The 15,742-nt window shown below is 33.5% G+C and overlaps 1 protein-coding gene across 1 annotated transcript; it reads right to left on the bottom strand.

Annotated features, from left to right (window-relative positions):
- Positions 1-3,053: 3,053 nt before the first annotated feature.
- Positions 3,054-14,659, bottom strand: eloal (elongin A, like). The gene is made up of 11 exons (XM_073834679.1): positions 14,588-14,659; positions 12,079-12,135; positions 11,881-11,993; positions 10,791-11,478; positions 10,372-10,474; positions 10,137-10,298; positions 9,964-10,061; positions 8,702-8,882; positions 5,641-5,764; positions 3,629-3,732; positions 3,054-3,351 (listed from the first exon to the last, which is right to left on the bottom strand). The coding sequence occupies exons 1-11, from the start codon at positions 14,657-14,659 to the stop codon at positions 3,290-3,292; spliced, it is 1,764 nt and encodes a 587-aa protein (XP_073690780.1). The 3' UTR covers positions 3,054-3,289.
- Between the last annotated feature and the right edge of the window lie 1,083 nt (positions 14,660-15,742).

The raw sequence follows: 15,742 nt of genomic DNA, 5'->3' as shown, positions 1-15,742 counted from the left end.
CCTCCATCACATCTATCTTTCTATCACCAATCCATTTTATCCAGTATGATTTGTGTGCGTCTGGAAATGCAAGGAAAGTCAATTTTATTTGAATATTTCTTATTCAATTACATCAAGGCTTTTATTTTATTTTTTTACATTTTTCAAAATGATTATTTAAATTATTTTCACCAATTCAAGTTTAAATGAAAAATACAGCTGCAACAGGTTGTATTGTTTGTGCTTTCATCATATTCTGACTTTTTGTTATGTTTTCAAAACAACAGAATATTTTTATTACATCTTTTATTGGATGTTCATCATTGATAATAATGCATGCATGGCCTATAATGACATTTGAAATGGATTTCTACAGGAAAATACTTGTTGGCTGTACCACTCCCTTCAAGACTTTTTTTTTTTTTTTTAAAGGTTATCAGGACAGTGATTCAACAAGGTTGTACTTCACATGTGAGGTCATTACTTGACCTGAGGCTTTTAACATTATTGATAACAGAATATAAACAGCATATATGCAATATAGGATGTCATAAAGTATCTTTATCTCAGGTTTAAACTGGCACACATTTATGTTGTTCCCTTAGAGGACAGTAACATAGCAACTGCTAAGATTAATGAAAAGCAATCCACAATTTTGCTTATGCACAAAGATTGGAAAGATGCTTTTCAGTGTATGTTTATTTTTAGAAGTGACTTTCATAAAACCTAAAGCACTTACTATTAAAAAGAAGAAGAAAAGTTTGTCCAACAACAAGCACCAACAGCTGGTTACATGCTTTTTGGCACAATTTAAACAGTGCAATAATTATAACCCACAAAACTATTTCTAAAATGGCAAAATGTTTTTACCCAACAGCCATTTTAAAAAAAATTTAATTTTTAATTTTAAATACATTTTTAAACTAGATGTTTGAAAAATGGCCCGTGTGGCAACTTCCCCATGTATCTAGAACCATATTGCCTAACTGAGGCATTATTTCTCACCCAGCAATGGATATGATTGAAATCCACATTAACAAGTAACACTTCCTGAGGCAATACACACAGCCATTAATGGCATCACAGAAAAGATCTGTCATTCAAACAATATCAGCTGAAATTATGTGGTCACATCCAAATGATCCACTGCAAAACACCTGATCCCTCGGCGCTTCCATCTACTGCGTGACCCAATCATTTCCTGGATTTATCGAGTTTGTAAGGTACATCTTATATTTTCTGCCTGTAGCTTGTAAGTTATTTACTTGGGTATTCAAACATTTCCCTCCAAAAGAGTTAACCGATTTGACAAAATGATCTTTAGCTACAGCGTTTACATTGCTGTGGATAGTGTTTTGTGAGAGCTGTGTGTGCAGATACTGAGTTTTGGCCTTTGTATTTAAGATTTTGAGATTTGTGTTAAATTACAGTTGACCAATAGTGTACTCCTGGAAAGTGCAAGAGCTGATATGTTCACTGCAAACAAAAGGTTCTAATTAGCATCTACACTCTTAAAAATAAAGGTGCTTTAAAAGGTTTTTCACAGCGATGCCATAGAAGAACCATTTTTGCTTCCACAAAGATCCATTCAGTCAAAGGTTCTTTAAAGAACATCTCTTTCTTACCTTTTTATAATCTGAAGAACCTTCTTTCGCCACATGCTTTCTTCAGATGTTAAAGATTCTTCATGGAACAATTTAGACAAAAAAGTTCTTTTAAGTATATGGTTCCATGAAGAATATCCATTATACTTTGTGCAAAGGAAAAAGTTTTTATAGCACATTTTGTTTATCATTAAAATGTTCTTCACACCATTGCTGTGAAAACCCCCTTGTTAAAAGTAAAGCTTAATTTCCTTAAAAAAAAAAAAAAAAAAGAGCAGTTATTTCTCTAAAATTTAATCCAATGCAGTTAAATTAACTAACCAGTTAATTTTTAAAAAGACAGTTTTGACAGTGTGACTCTTGAACCTTGAAGATTTTCTAAACAAAACTCTTCCAAATGTAACCTCAACTGTTTTGCTTTAACACACAGATTTTACATAAAACTGAGACTAAAACTTTCCCACAAGAAAGGTACATGCAGCAAAATAATGCTTAACCATTCTAGCACATTATGCAAACAGCTGGACTAAATTGTATTAGGCATATTACCAATTGACAGATGAATTAGCACTTAAATACTGCAGAATTTGATCGGATGCCTTTTACTTTAACAATAAAAGGTTTTTCTGCTTTTAAAATGATATGCTTATTTACACTATGAGTCAAAGGTTTTTGCACAGTAAGATTTTTAATGTTTTTTTTTTTTAAAGTCTCTTCTGCTCACCAAGCCTGCATTTATTTGACCCAAAAAAAACAGTACAATTTAGAAATATTTTTCTATTTAAAATAACCATTTTCTATTTGAATATATTTTAAAATGTAATTTATTCCTGTGATTTCAAAGCTGAATTTTTAGCATCATTACTCCAGTCACACGATCCTTCAGAAATCATTCTAATATTCTGATTTGCTGCACAAAAAACTATTTATTATTATTATTATTATTATTGAAAACAGCGGAGTAGAATTTCAGGTTTCTAAATAAAAAGGTTCAGAAGAACAGCATTTATCTGAAATGGAAATCTTTTGCAACATTATAAATGTCTTTTTCATCACTTTTGATCAATTTAAAGCTTCCTTGCTAAAGAAAAAATAACTTAATCAAAAAAAAAATATTATTTTTTCCCCCTAGATAAACGCTGATCTTTGGATTTTTCTATTCAAAGAATCCTGAAAAAAAAAAAAAAAAAAAAAAAAAAAAAGGTACTCAACTGTTGATATTGATAATAATAATAAAAGTTTCAGCATATTAGAATGATTTCCGATGGATCATGTGAGCCTAAAGATGATTAATGATGCTGAAAAGTTAGCTTTGATCTTGTTACTTGCAATCTGCAACTATCAGAACAGATAGGACAAAACTCGATTAAAATAGTCTCCCATTTCCACTAGATGGAGACAAACACATTTGAGTTCGATAGCACACATGGCAGAGAAGCACCACAGCAAACGACAGATTTTGTGGTTATTTATAGTTTTAATTGCAGAATTCAAACGGTGTCTGTCATGATAGAAAAAAAAATATAATACAAAGAGACTTGATTTCAAAGTGCAATTATTGTTCATACAAACAAGTGCTAAGTTGATCAAATGTCATTTATCCTGTAAGCAACTTGTGGAATTACAAATTACATTTGGGGGGTCCAAACTATTTAGACAATAAAGGTGGGAGAGGGATGGTATACTTTCAGTACTATCTTCTACATTCATCTGCGGCTAAGCTGCTTTTTAAAAGCCTTGAGGGACTTTGCCATCATGGGTGCCACTCCTGTGAACATACAAGACATAACATTCAAAACAACATCAAAACAAGAAAAATCACCAAGTAAAACAATAAGAGCATTTGGAAGGAATTCTTACAAAACCACTCTTGTTTAAACTGGATTTTTTTGCTTATGTGTGATAAAGGTCTCTGTTATACCAATATTGTGGTGCTTTCAGCTGCTATTACAATAACAAATATGATCATTATTGCAGTATGGATTGGCTACAGTTGAATAAAATGTGGTCTTTAGAGGCACAATTGAATCCATGTGAAAACTCACTTTTCATCTTCCGGGGGTCTTGGGCTTGGCCAGAGTTGTTGGTGGAGGGTTTTGAAGGCTCAGTGAAGCTAGATCTTCCCCAATTCTCACTGGGTTTCCCACAACTGTGGGGTGAAATGATAGATTTGGTGTGAAGTTATAGAATTATATTTATCTGCACAGCAATATCACTAATTTTCTACTCTCTATAAAGAAAAGAAAATGTAGGGTTCCATAGGAGTTTTTCATACTTTTTTTTTTTTTTAGAGGTGTTATATTATTGAATTACGCATCACATTGTCAAGTTTTAAAGGGTTAAAAGGAAATGTCTGTAAACAATGGAATAGCTCACCCAAAAATGAACATTTGCTGAAAATGCACTGCAAAAAATGCTTTTCTTACTTAGATTTTTTGTTGTTTCCAGTCAAAATATCTAAAAACTCTTAAATCAACAAGGATTTTCTAGTAAGTAAAAAGTTTTTTTCTGAAAACAAGAAAATAAACAAGTCAAAATTAATTGAGTTTTTGCTTAGAACAAGCAAAATAATCTACCAATGGGATAAGCAAATATAAAATCTCATTTCAAACAGAAAACCCCACTGGCAGATTATTTTGCTTTTTTTTCTGAAAACAAGACACTTTTTACTTGTCTAGAAAATCCTCTTTGATTTAAGAATTTTTAGATATTTTGACTGGAAACAAGACAAAAATCAGTAAGAAAAGCATTTTTTGCAGTGTGTACTCGCCCTTGAGCGATTAAAAATGCTTGTTTCATCATCAAAACTAAAAATAAAATAAAATTTGCATTACATCCCTTAACAGAGGATCCTCTGGGTGCTGTTGGAATCAAGTAATCATACAACTCCAGTCAATAATCATCTTGTGAAGTGAAAAGGTGAGTGTTTATAAGAAACAAATTCATCATTAAGGTATAACTTTAAACTCATGTTTCTGGCCAAAATATTAATCCATGATCCATTACATTTCTTTCAGTGAAGAAAAAAAAAAATCCATCCCTTTGTGATCCTCTCACATCAAAATCCACTGACATATTTATCTGGAACTCTTTAAAACTTTGCTTGCAAACTGTGCTTTTTACCGGGGAAAGCATAAAACACCTTAATTTGTTTCTTAGAACCAGTTAATTTTTAAAAAGACAGTGTTTTAACAGTGTGACTCTTGAACCTTTTGATTTTCTAAACAAAACTCGTCCAAATGTAGCCTCAACTGTTTTGCTATAGCACACCGTTTTTACATAAAACTAGACTAAAACGGTTTCAAAAGAAAGGTACATGCAGCAAAATAACGCTTAACCATTCTAGCTCATTATGCAAACAACTGAACTAAATTGTATTAGAATTAGGCGTATTACCAATTGACAGATGCAGAATTTGATCGGATGCTTTTTACTTCAATAATAAAAGGTTTTTCTGCTTTTAAGATGATATGCTTATTTACATTTTTTTTTTAAAAGAAGTCTCTTCTGCTCGCCAAGCCTGCATTTATTTGACCTAAAGTCCAGCAAAAACAGTACAATTTAGAAATATTTTTAACATATATAATTTTTTATTTAAAACATGTTTTTTTTTTCTCCAGATAATCTTTGGATTTTTCTATTCATCAAAGAATCCTGAAAAAAAAAAAAGCAAGCAAGCATAAAACACCTTAACCCACATTTTTTTATTCAGAAGAGCTTAATTGGAGGACTGGAGTGGTGTGGATTACTTCTGCATTATTGTGCATTTTTATTAGCTGTTTGGACTCTCATTCTGACGGCACCCATTCACTGCTGAGGATCCACTGGTGAACAAGTGATGGAATGCTACATTACTACAAATCTGTTCTGATGAAGAAACAAAATCTTCGATGGCCTGAGTAAATTTTAAACTGATTTCTTTTTTTTCTTAGACGGCATGATAATATTTACACAGTTGTTTTATTAATTCTATAACTGTGATGCAAGTACACACAGCTGCCTCTTTCACCAAAAGGGTTGATTGTGGCCCTTCCAGCCTGATCTGGTCTGAACTGACCTGGCTCTGTCTGTTGGCTGAGGTAGTGTCACAGGGCCGGCTGTGCCATGAATCTCCTGTTGGATCCTCACATTTCTAGGTGGCTTAGCAGCTGAGTGAATAAACGCCATCTTCACCTGCCGGCCTAAAAGAGAAAAACAAAAGCACAAAAAAAAAGTGTGTGTGACATTAGGAGTCAACGGGTTCAAAGTAAAGTGTTAAAGCACAGTTAAAACTCAAAGGGTGGTGGGAGAATATCAAAACACTGACATACTGGATTTGAATTGCAAAAACTAGTCCCTTTACATGTTGAAATCTCCTTACAGGCCCATGAGAAACAACTACAGTCTAAATAGGGCTATATATTATATAGGGTAATATGTACTTCCAGAAACATTGTTATATCAACTCCACTGCCTGGTCTTGTAATGAACAGTGTTGGGGAAAGTTACTTTTAAAAGTAATGCATTACAATATTGAGTTACTTCCAAAAAAAAGTAACCAATTATGTTACTTGGTTACTTATGGAAAATAATGCATTACTTTTTAAATCTGGGCAGGGTTTGCTTGTTTGTTTTTAATATAAAAAGTTCTATTTTTGGCAAATGTAAAAGCCTTTTTACACCAAAAGCCTCAGGCTTAGAGAAAAGCAAATTCACGTCTGTACAGTAGACCGCAGAAGAAAAATGCCAACTTTTTACCAATAAAATACAAAAACAAAATGTTAGATTATCTTGAGTAATTTTTGCTTATTAGCATGGATGAATTGGATCATCGAAGGTCGGCAGCAAAGACATTGGTTAATAAAATGGGATTAAATACATAAAGGATATTTGTATTTAACATTTAATTATTGCAGGTTTGATTTTCACAGTTTTTATTCATTTTGAGAAATATTGTATCTGGTTTTTTTTGTGAGTGAGATGAATTAATGTTCGTTCACATTTATTCTAGAACTAAAGTAACATCACAATCTCTCTCAATACGGTTACAGGAGAGCTTTTAATCAATAAATGGGGGGAAAAGTAACTCAGATATTTTCTCGTCAATTAAAAAGTAATGTGTTACTTTACTAGTTACTTAATATCCATATTTTATACTTTACTGAATATCTGCTATACACCTCTGTGTGAGGAGAAACTGTGAAATAGTATCACCATATATTTGAGACACTGCTTTCTAATATCAAATTAAAGCTTAATGTTCCATTGATTTTTGGGGAACTATCATCAAAAACACAAAAACAAAAACTAACCACAATTTTAAAAGAAAAAATACTTGAGTTGGACGTGTATATATAGATCAAGAATAAAACCGATACACAGCTCTGAAATTTGCGTATGAGTACAGTACACTCCACTTCCTGTCATTCCAATAAAATGTGCCAAAATTCCAACCCAGAATATTAAAACAGAGCCTTAAATTAAAAGGGATTCTTAAATTTAGCATTTTGCTCAATAGGATATGGATAACCAACTGTAAATAAGAGTGTTTTACAAAATTGGTCAAATTTGGTAAAAATTACATCAAAAATAAGTCAAAATGCTAAGATCAGTTGCAACAACTGCTGTTCTAAAATCATTTAGAAGATTAAAGCAGAGAAACAAACGAGTCTCTTGTTGGTAAATAAAGATCAAAAAAGGCATCTATCCATTTACTCCACAGTTCTGCCATTAACCCCGAAGTCACAGTTGCGCTCCAAATCTATTCATAGTCTGAGCAGACAGATGGTTAGAGCCATATTACCACAGAGGCCAACTGCATTTATGAGCCTTCAAGCTCAGCTCACCAACAAACAACTGCTCCCCGTTCCGGAGAAACACAAAGATAAGGCTTACAGATTAGATTTACAAATCATCTCCCAATAGTCGGTCAACGTCTGTCTAAGGTACTGGCTTAGACAGAAGAATTGGACATCAGCTGACAATCCACGGTAGGTGGAAACAACTTTGAAGTTGGAAACCAAATGAACCGAATCTGTACTACAAGCTGGTACAAGACATCATGACATTATTGAAGAGCAGGATGTATTATCACAATAATCCACACCACTCCAGTACATCAATTAACATCCTGTGAAGTAAAAACTCCATGTTTTTAACTTCAAAACCATTGCTTTCAGCTAAATTATGAGTCACCTATCCATAATGAGACCAAAAGCAATGGTTTATAGTTAAAATGCCTTAAGGATAGATTTGTTTCTTGTAAACACATAGCTTTTGGCTTCACAAGATGTTAACTGATGGATTGGAGTGGGTTCGAGTACTTGTGAAATGTTACTTACGCAGTTGATTGATTACATTGATAAATCGCAAACATTTTTGTATTACAAGTTTTCTAAAATGTTATGTTTAAATATGCAAATGAGGCATTATTTACTAAAATATGCACTAATTTGCATGCATTTCTAGTACAAAAATCTAAACACTGGATGAAGTCAGTTTCAAAATTTAAGAGTCAAATTTTTACAGAGGGAATTTTGGGTATCTCATTTTGTCAAGCCATAATTCAGAAAAAAAAACAAAAAACACAAGAAACAATTTAAAATTTTTGGGAAATAAAATGTATAAAAATCAAGCAAATCATATATGAAACAAATCCCTCTGTAAAAGCTTTCAGGATATAGACAGGAACAAAAATGTCAAGTTTGGTGTGTGTAAGAGCTGCTGAAGTGGAGATTTATGGCTCAGTGTAGGAGAAAAAAACTAATTTTGAGAAAACGGCATTTAAAAATATGCATTGTAATTGAAATCTATTGACACAAACAAAGTGCTATAAAAGAAACACTTAACAGTGGTTTTTGGAAAAAACACTTTATGAAAAACCAAAAAGCCCAAAATCTCAAACTTGATAGGTGCGTGAAAAAGAGAAAAAAAAAAAAAAAAAAAGTTTTTGCCTGCAGCGTCTCCCCTTAAATCAGCCGTTTGGACTCCAATTCTGACGGCACACATTCACTGCAAAGGATTTATTATTGACTCAGTGATGCAATGCTACATTTCTGCTACTCCTGTATTTTTTGCAAAGACATAGTACTGAACAAGAAGTACTAAGAAAATGCAGAGCATAATTAAAATCCAATTACCTTTGGGCTTCCCAGAGTGAGCAGAAACGATGCTTTTTGTGAGTAGCTTGAGTTTTCTCTCCCTCTCCTCGGACATGCGGAGGTACATCTCTCTCCAGGATTCATACTCCTCCAGCTGGGCATTTCTGAAGTCCTTCTGGCAGTGCCTCTCCCACAGGTGGTCTGTCACCCCAATGTACACCTGTGTCAGAAATATACAATGTACATTTGCAAATCATTAAAAAAAAAAAAAAAAAAAAAAATACCATTTAGATTTCTCATACACTTTCTGAACTAAAGACTTGTTTAAAAGCTTAAAATTTGTTTTGTAGACCCAGACAAATGTCTTTACAAAAATAAGTGCTCACAAAAATAAAGTGCACACAAAGTTGTTTGCAGTGTTGGGGGTAACGCATTACAAGAAACCCCCCTTTATTGATTGAAAACTTTCCTGTCCCCATGCTGCGAGAAATTGTAAGATGTTACTTTAGTTCTAGAATAAATGTGAACATGCATTAATTCATCTCACTCACTAAAAAAAAAAAAAGATACAGTAATCCTCAAAATGAATAAAAACTGTAAAAATCAAACCTGCAATAATTAAATATGTTAAATACAAATATCCTTTATGTATTTAATCCCATTTTATTAACCAATGTCTTTGCTGCCCACCTTCGATGATCCAGTTCATCCATACTAATAAACAGAAATTACTCAAGATAATCTAACATTTGTTTTCCTTTTTTTATTGCTAAAGAGTTGACATTTTTTCTTCTGCGGTCTACTGTACAGACATGACTTTACTTTTGGTGTAAAAAGACTTTTACATTTGCCAAAAATAGAACTTTTTATATTAAAAACAAACAAGCAAGCCCTGCCCAGATTTAAAAAGTAACACAAAAGTAATGTAACGCATTACATTCTATAAAAAGTAACGTTAATTAGTTACTTTTTCATGGAGATAGTCAATATTGTAATTTTTTTTTCCCAACTCTGGTTGTCTGAAAGAAACCCCAGAATGTGTAGAGCAGGAATCTAGACAAAGGGTGGCTACTTCTAAGATAAAATATTTAATTTAAACTTTTTAATGACTTTGCCATTAGACAATTCTAATATATTTCAGTGCCATAATTTTAAAGTTTTGATGACTTTACTATCATTTAAAATGTTCAAATGGTAGTAAGCGGTGTCCAAACGCTTGGTAGAGCAAATCCACATCTACGGTATATGGCACACACCATTTCAAGCATTCTCACTAAGAAAGACTACTGCTAACTTCTTACTGGATTATACTCCTCAATCCGGATGAGCTGTTCAGGCGTGCAGCGCTCTAGTACTGGTTCCAAAATCTCAAATGGCACCCCTCCAATTTCATAGAGAGCTGCAAAAGAGGCAACATCTTTAAAAACCCAGCTCACCTCACGCAATTACAATATCATAATGCGAAGTAACGTACAGTCAATGTTGTTTTGCAGCGCTCGAATGCACTGCTGGTACAGCGACATCATGGTGGGCAGGTACGCAATCTTACTACCAGAGTACACTTGCATCTTATTCTTCAGCCTCTGTCCAATAAAGAGTGGGGCCTCTTCACAGTCATCAGTTATCTTTTTATCAGCTAGGGATGAATGAACACATAAATTGTGGCATTTAAGAACAGACATGAAAACAGATGCAAAGCTTTGACTTACCTTTCTTTTCACTCAAGTACTGATACTGAGAAATGTCCTCGCATTCGGGAAAACTGGTTGGCAAAGGAACGTTTAGCAAGTCCATCACCGAGTGCTCAGGGACCTGGATTTCACTCAAAAACAAAAATTATGTTATTCCTCACTCAATCTCACATAGTTTTAAACCTGTGTGACTTTGAAACACAACTGGGCTATAAAGCCGTAAACCTCAAATAAAATAAAACAACATTCAGTGTATGTGTCAGGCTTGAATCCATTTCATCAAACGCCATTGGTGCTCTGCACACTTGATTAGAAAGCTACAGCAGAGTATAAGACTTTCAATGAATAAGGACTTGCATCATATAGGCTTTAAACTACATTTTCATTTTGGGAGAATCATTGTTTTAAAGGAACACAATGCAGGTTCTTTGTAGTACCGTTGTCTTTGGGTCTTCGATCACTGCCTTGCTTGACTTTACAAGAGACACACAAGAGCTGTCTTTGTGGGCAGTTTTAAGCCTCTTCGGATTCTTAGCAACACTGAAAGATTTTTTGCGTTTGGGAGGCTCGAGGTCATAGCTCAGGTAGGCCTCAAAGGACATGGAAGGTGTTTCACAGCCATCTTCAGCATGTTTGTCAGTCTCCATTGCTACTAATATGTCTTTGGCCTTCTCCCTCTTTTCTTTCCTGCGTGCATCTCCAGTCTTCTTTCTATGCTTCTGAGTTGCTTCAGGTCTTTTCAAAGATTTTTCAAGTTTCATATTCTCCTGTTTTTTTGTTATGCCAGAAACCTTCTCAGTCTTTTTGCTTTCGTGTTTCGTGTGCTCACCGCTTGTCTTTTCCTTGGCGCGACTCCATGAGCCTTCGTTTAAACATGACTCGTTTTCCGGCTCATTCTTTTTTTCACCATTCAAGTAGATTTTGGATTTACTGGGCTTGATTTTGCATTTAATGTCAACATTCTGTGACATTTTCTTTTCAGTACTGGAATTCTCAATTTTAGGCTTCTTTCTAGAATTGGTAGTCTCTGACAACTGGCTGTTTTCATGTTTAGTCTTTTCTTGCACTTCTTTATTAGGCTGTTCATTTTGGGTTGGGCAGTCATCAGGCTTTTCCCCACTCAAACTGCAATAACAAAAACAACAAAAAGTTATACTAAAGGTGCTTAATGATTCCATAGAATAACCTTTTTGTCTAAATGGTTCCATAAAGTACCTTTAACAATTGAAAAACCTTTCGGTTTCACAAAAGGTTCTTTGTGGCGAAAGAAGGTTCTTCAGATTATCAAAAGGTAAGAAAAAGAGGGGGTTCTTTGAAGAACTTTTGACTGAATGATTCTTTGTGGAACCAAAAATGGTTCTTTGTGGAACCAAAAATGGTTCTTCTATGGCATCGCTGTGAAGAACCTTTTAAAGCACCTTTATTTTTAAGAGTGTAGTTGTACAGTATTTTACACAGAAAAAGTAATATCTCAAATGCAATAAATACATTTGTTTTCAATTACAGATTTGTAGGGCCAGACGATACCTTTTAGAGTCTTTTGGAACAAGCGTTTTCCATCTGTTAACCAGTATTTTAGCCACTCTTCCTGCCTCATCATGTTTCCGAAAGGAGTTGACAACTTTTCCAATTCCGGTTTCCTATAAACAAAAGACAAATATTTAAGTCTCAAGTAGTAAACAGTTCACTAAAAAAATACATGAACGAAATACATGAATCTCTTACAGCGAGAATTTCAAGTGTAATGTCCAATACTTCAAGTTTCTTCAAGATTTTCAGCAACTGAAACAGAACAGGTTCAATTAAATAATCTAAGCCAGAGAAATAATTTTAGACCAGTGTGTCCCACCCATCTGTTTAAAAATGTGAATTTGCTGAGCGAGCTCTATGGTCAGGCTCTATGTATAGGGAAACCTAAGCTAAGGTACTATAAATGGGCAATGAAATAACACCCACCCACCAGTTGTAAAATACATTTTACAAAACACTGCACATGCGCAGTAGAGGGGTTACTGCATTGTGCAGTCACAACAAACAAAATAGCACATTAACAATACACTACAAATGTCACCAACATGTTAAATGTTAAGTTTAACTAAATAATTACTGCAACATTGCCCCTTCACGGCCTAAATGACAGACAGCCAACATGAGAGACAACTGCAGTGTTATTTTTAGAAAGACCCCCTCTCAAGTGCCTACCCCCCAACACCTCCTGCCTTCCTGTCAACAGCTGCTGACATACTACAATTTCTATTCACATTTCACCATCATTTAGTGCAAAGAGTATGAATGAATGAATATATGAGATACTATTATTTCAAATCAAACTTTAGGTTTAAGTAGAGGAGGCCTAGTTGTCATACTGATCTTATAGGTTATTTAATGGCTTTTCAGTAAAATTTAAACAGTTAAACAACCAGAGGAGAAAAAAAAAACATTCAAGAAACAGTAAACATGGAAAAGGTGACATATAAGATGCATATGATTACAAAGTTCAACCTAAATTAAAATGTGTATTACTTAGTTTACTTTTGTTTAAATGCATCCCAGTGTGGTTAAGTTATTAAAAAAACATGCATTAAGTTTTGTCTGGATGACAGAATTTACAAAGAAAGTCTTATTTTAAGATGTTTATTAACCTCCTAGGGCTTAGTGGCCACATACGGGGACAGCACATTTTAGCTCTTATCATGTCCACAATTGTCTTCACTGCTGGTGTTATGGACACGTATGGGGGTACTTACACTGCCATCTGGTGGTGTCAGAAGAGAAAAAAACTTTACATAGAAATTTCAAGATGGCGGCAAACACATCTGAAAAGTCAAGCAGCCACACCAGACCAAAACGTCCACATAGCAAAAAATCTAATAAAATGTAATTGTTGATTCTTGTTGAGTTACACATAATAGTGTTGTATGATTAATATGGCATGCTAATTTGACAATTTTTTGTAACAGTAAAGATTTACTATGCTGCTAAACTTGATGTACACATATGTGGACAATGGGACTAAACTTTGTTGAAAATGTAAAAATGTTAACAAAAAATATAACTGTAAAAACGTAGTTTGAAAAGAATTTTTTAGAAAACATCAATTTACAGTAGTTTACAACAGTGTAAATTGACATTGCATGTGTGATAAATAACTTAACATTGATTTTTATTTGTTGAAAATGTAAAAAATGTTTGCAAAAAATGTAGTTTGGGAAGAATTTGTTAGAAAACATCAATGTACAATAGCTTTTAACAGTATAAATTGACATTGCATGTGTGATAAAATAACTTAACATTAATTTGTATTACTTTAAAATGTAAAACAGTTAACAAAAAATATAGTTTGGGAAGAATTTGTTAAAAAAAACATGAATTTTCTTTTGTTTACAACAGTGTAAATTGATATTGCATGAGTGAAAAATAACTTTGCATTGATTTGAATTTGTTGAAAATGTAAAAATGTTAGTAACATACGTAGTTTGGGAAGAATTTAATAGAAAGCATCAATTTACTATAGATTACAACAGTATAATCTCTCTTTGCGTGCATGATAAATAACTTTACATTGATTTTTGTTTGATAAAATGTAACAAAAAAGTAACTGTAAAAGCCTATTTCGGGAAGAATTTGTTAGAAAACATCAATTTACAGTAGTTTACAACAGTATAAATTGACACTGCATGTGTGCTAAATAAATTTACACTGATTTTTATTTGTTGAAAATGTAAAAATGTTAGCAAAAAAATAAACAGTGAAAACGTAGTTTGGGAAGAATTTGAAGAAGTTGAGTTATATATGCAACAGTAACAATAAAAATATTCAGGCACATTTCTCAGGCTGTAAATAGAGATTAGCACTTTGTTACACAATGGTGTCTTGACTTTTTTTCTGTGGATACAGGCCATAGCCTACGTGGACATCGTTTTTTTTTTTTTCAAAAAGAGCATCATGTTCAAAGATAATATCTGGTTATTATCTTAATTGGATCCTCCTAACCCCAAATAGCTAGAAGAAATCTAAAATGCAAGCCAAAACAAAGCTCGGGCCTTAGGAGGTTAAGGTGCTTGCTAAAAAGTTTGTGCAACTGGACGTTTGACTTAAAAGCTTCATGTTAATTGTGTTAGTCCTTGTGTTGTCTTGCCCTTGCGGCTTTATCTTTTATCCCGCTTACATTTTTTAAGTTAAACGATTCAAAACTTTTTTGTTGATGATTGCACATCGATAGACAGCATCCTACCGTGTGTCCTTCGCAGGATTCTTTCAGCTGATGTTTTAATTGCAAAACCTTTTTCACATCAGCTGCGGCCATGTCACCTCCTCACATGCGCCTGACCTGCACTTATTGAAGTCTCGCCATATTTTTTCGTCACCTTTATATGGGCGGAGACGAAATAATGCATTTTACCTTTTTGGAAAGGCTGGAGTCATTGCACACAGGCTATCTGACAAAAACAGACCCATCCCAAAATACTCCACAAACACAAGCAATCACACTTTTGAACACCGATCACTGAATGTAAGCAACTAGTTGCAACGTTGATCAAATAACACTGCAAAGACAAAACGCATATGCTTCTTTATGAATTGAATTGGTGTGTAGCCTACTAGCCTACACAAACGCCAGATGCTGGTCAGATGCTTGGCAGTTGAGTAGAGCCGTCTTGGCTGCTAAATCCTTTAGCCTATATCTGACCCCTCAAAACCCCAGTTGAATATGTTGCTTTTTATCACCAGTGCTGGGGAGTTACTTAAAAATATTATTTTTTTCCAAGTAACTACTAAAGTAACGCATTTTTAATTAACAAGAAAATATCTTACTTTTCAAATAAGTAAAAACTAATAGTATTCCTCATAATGAATAAAAACAGTGAAATTCAACTCAGAATATGTCGCAAACCTGCAATAATTAAATATGTTAAATAATACTTGTTCTTTATGTATTTAATCCCATTTTATTAACTAATGTCTTTGCTGCAGTCCTTCGATGATCCAATTCATCCATACTAATAAGCAAAACTTCCTCAAAATAATATTTGTTTTCCTTTTTTTTATTGCTGAAGAGTTGACATTTTTTCATCTGCGGTCTACTTTTCTCTAAGCCTGAGGCTTTTGGTGTGAAAAGGTTTTTACATCTGCCAAAAATAGAACTTTTTTATATTAAAAACAAACAAGCAAGCCCTGCACAGAAGTAATGCAAAAGTAACGTAACGCATTACTTTCTATAAAGTAACTAAGTAATGCAATTAGTTATTTTTTTAGAAAGTAACTCAATATTGTAATGCATTACTTGCAACTTTCCCCAACAATGTTTATCACGTAATTTATAACGTAATATTAAAATTAGTTTAGGTTTTGTTAATATAAAATGGAAGGGAAAAGAGGTTCTTTATAG

This window comes from Garra rufa, chromosome 2 (assembly GCF_049309525.1).
Source record: "Garra rufa chromosome 2, GarRuf1.0, whole genome shotgun sequence".
Lineage (NCBI taxonomy): Eukaryota > Metazoa > Chordata > Actinopteri > Cypriniformes > Cyprinidae > Garra > Garra rufa.
Note: the sequence above shows the minus strand (reverse complement) of the source record. Positions and strands in the feature narration are given on the sequence as shown.

Coding starts and splice junctions, on each gene's coding strand:
- eloal (XM_073834679.1), bottom strand. CDS start 14,659: ATGGCCGCAGCTGATGTGAAAAAGGTTTTGCAATTAAAACATCAGCTG. Junction 10,475..10,790: donor TCGAAGACCCAAAGACAACG/GTACTACAAAGA, acceptor AGTGAAATCCAG/GTCCCTGAGCACTCGGTGAT. Junction 3,733..5,640: donor CAGCCAACAGACAGAGCCAG/GTCAGTTCAGAC, acceptor TTCACCCCACAG/TTGTGGGAAACCCAGTGAGA.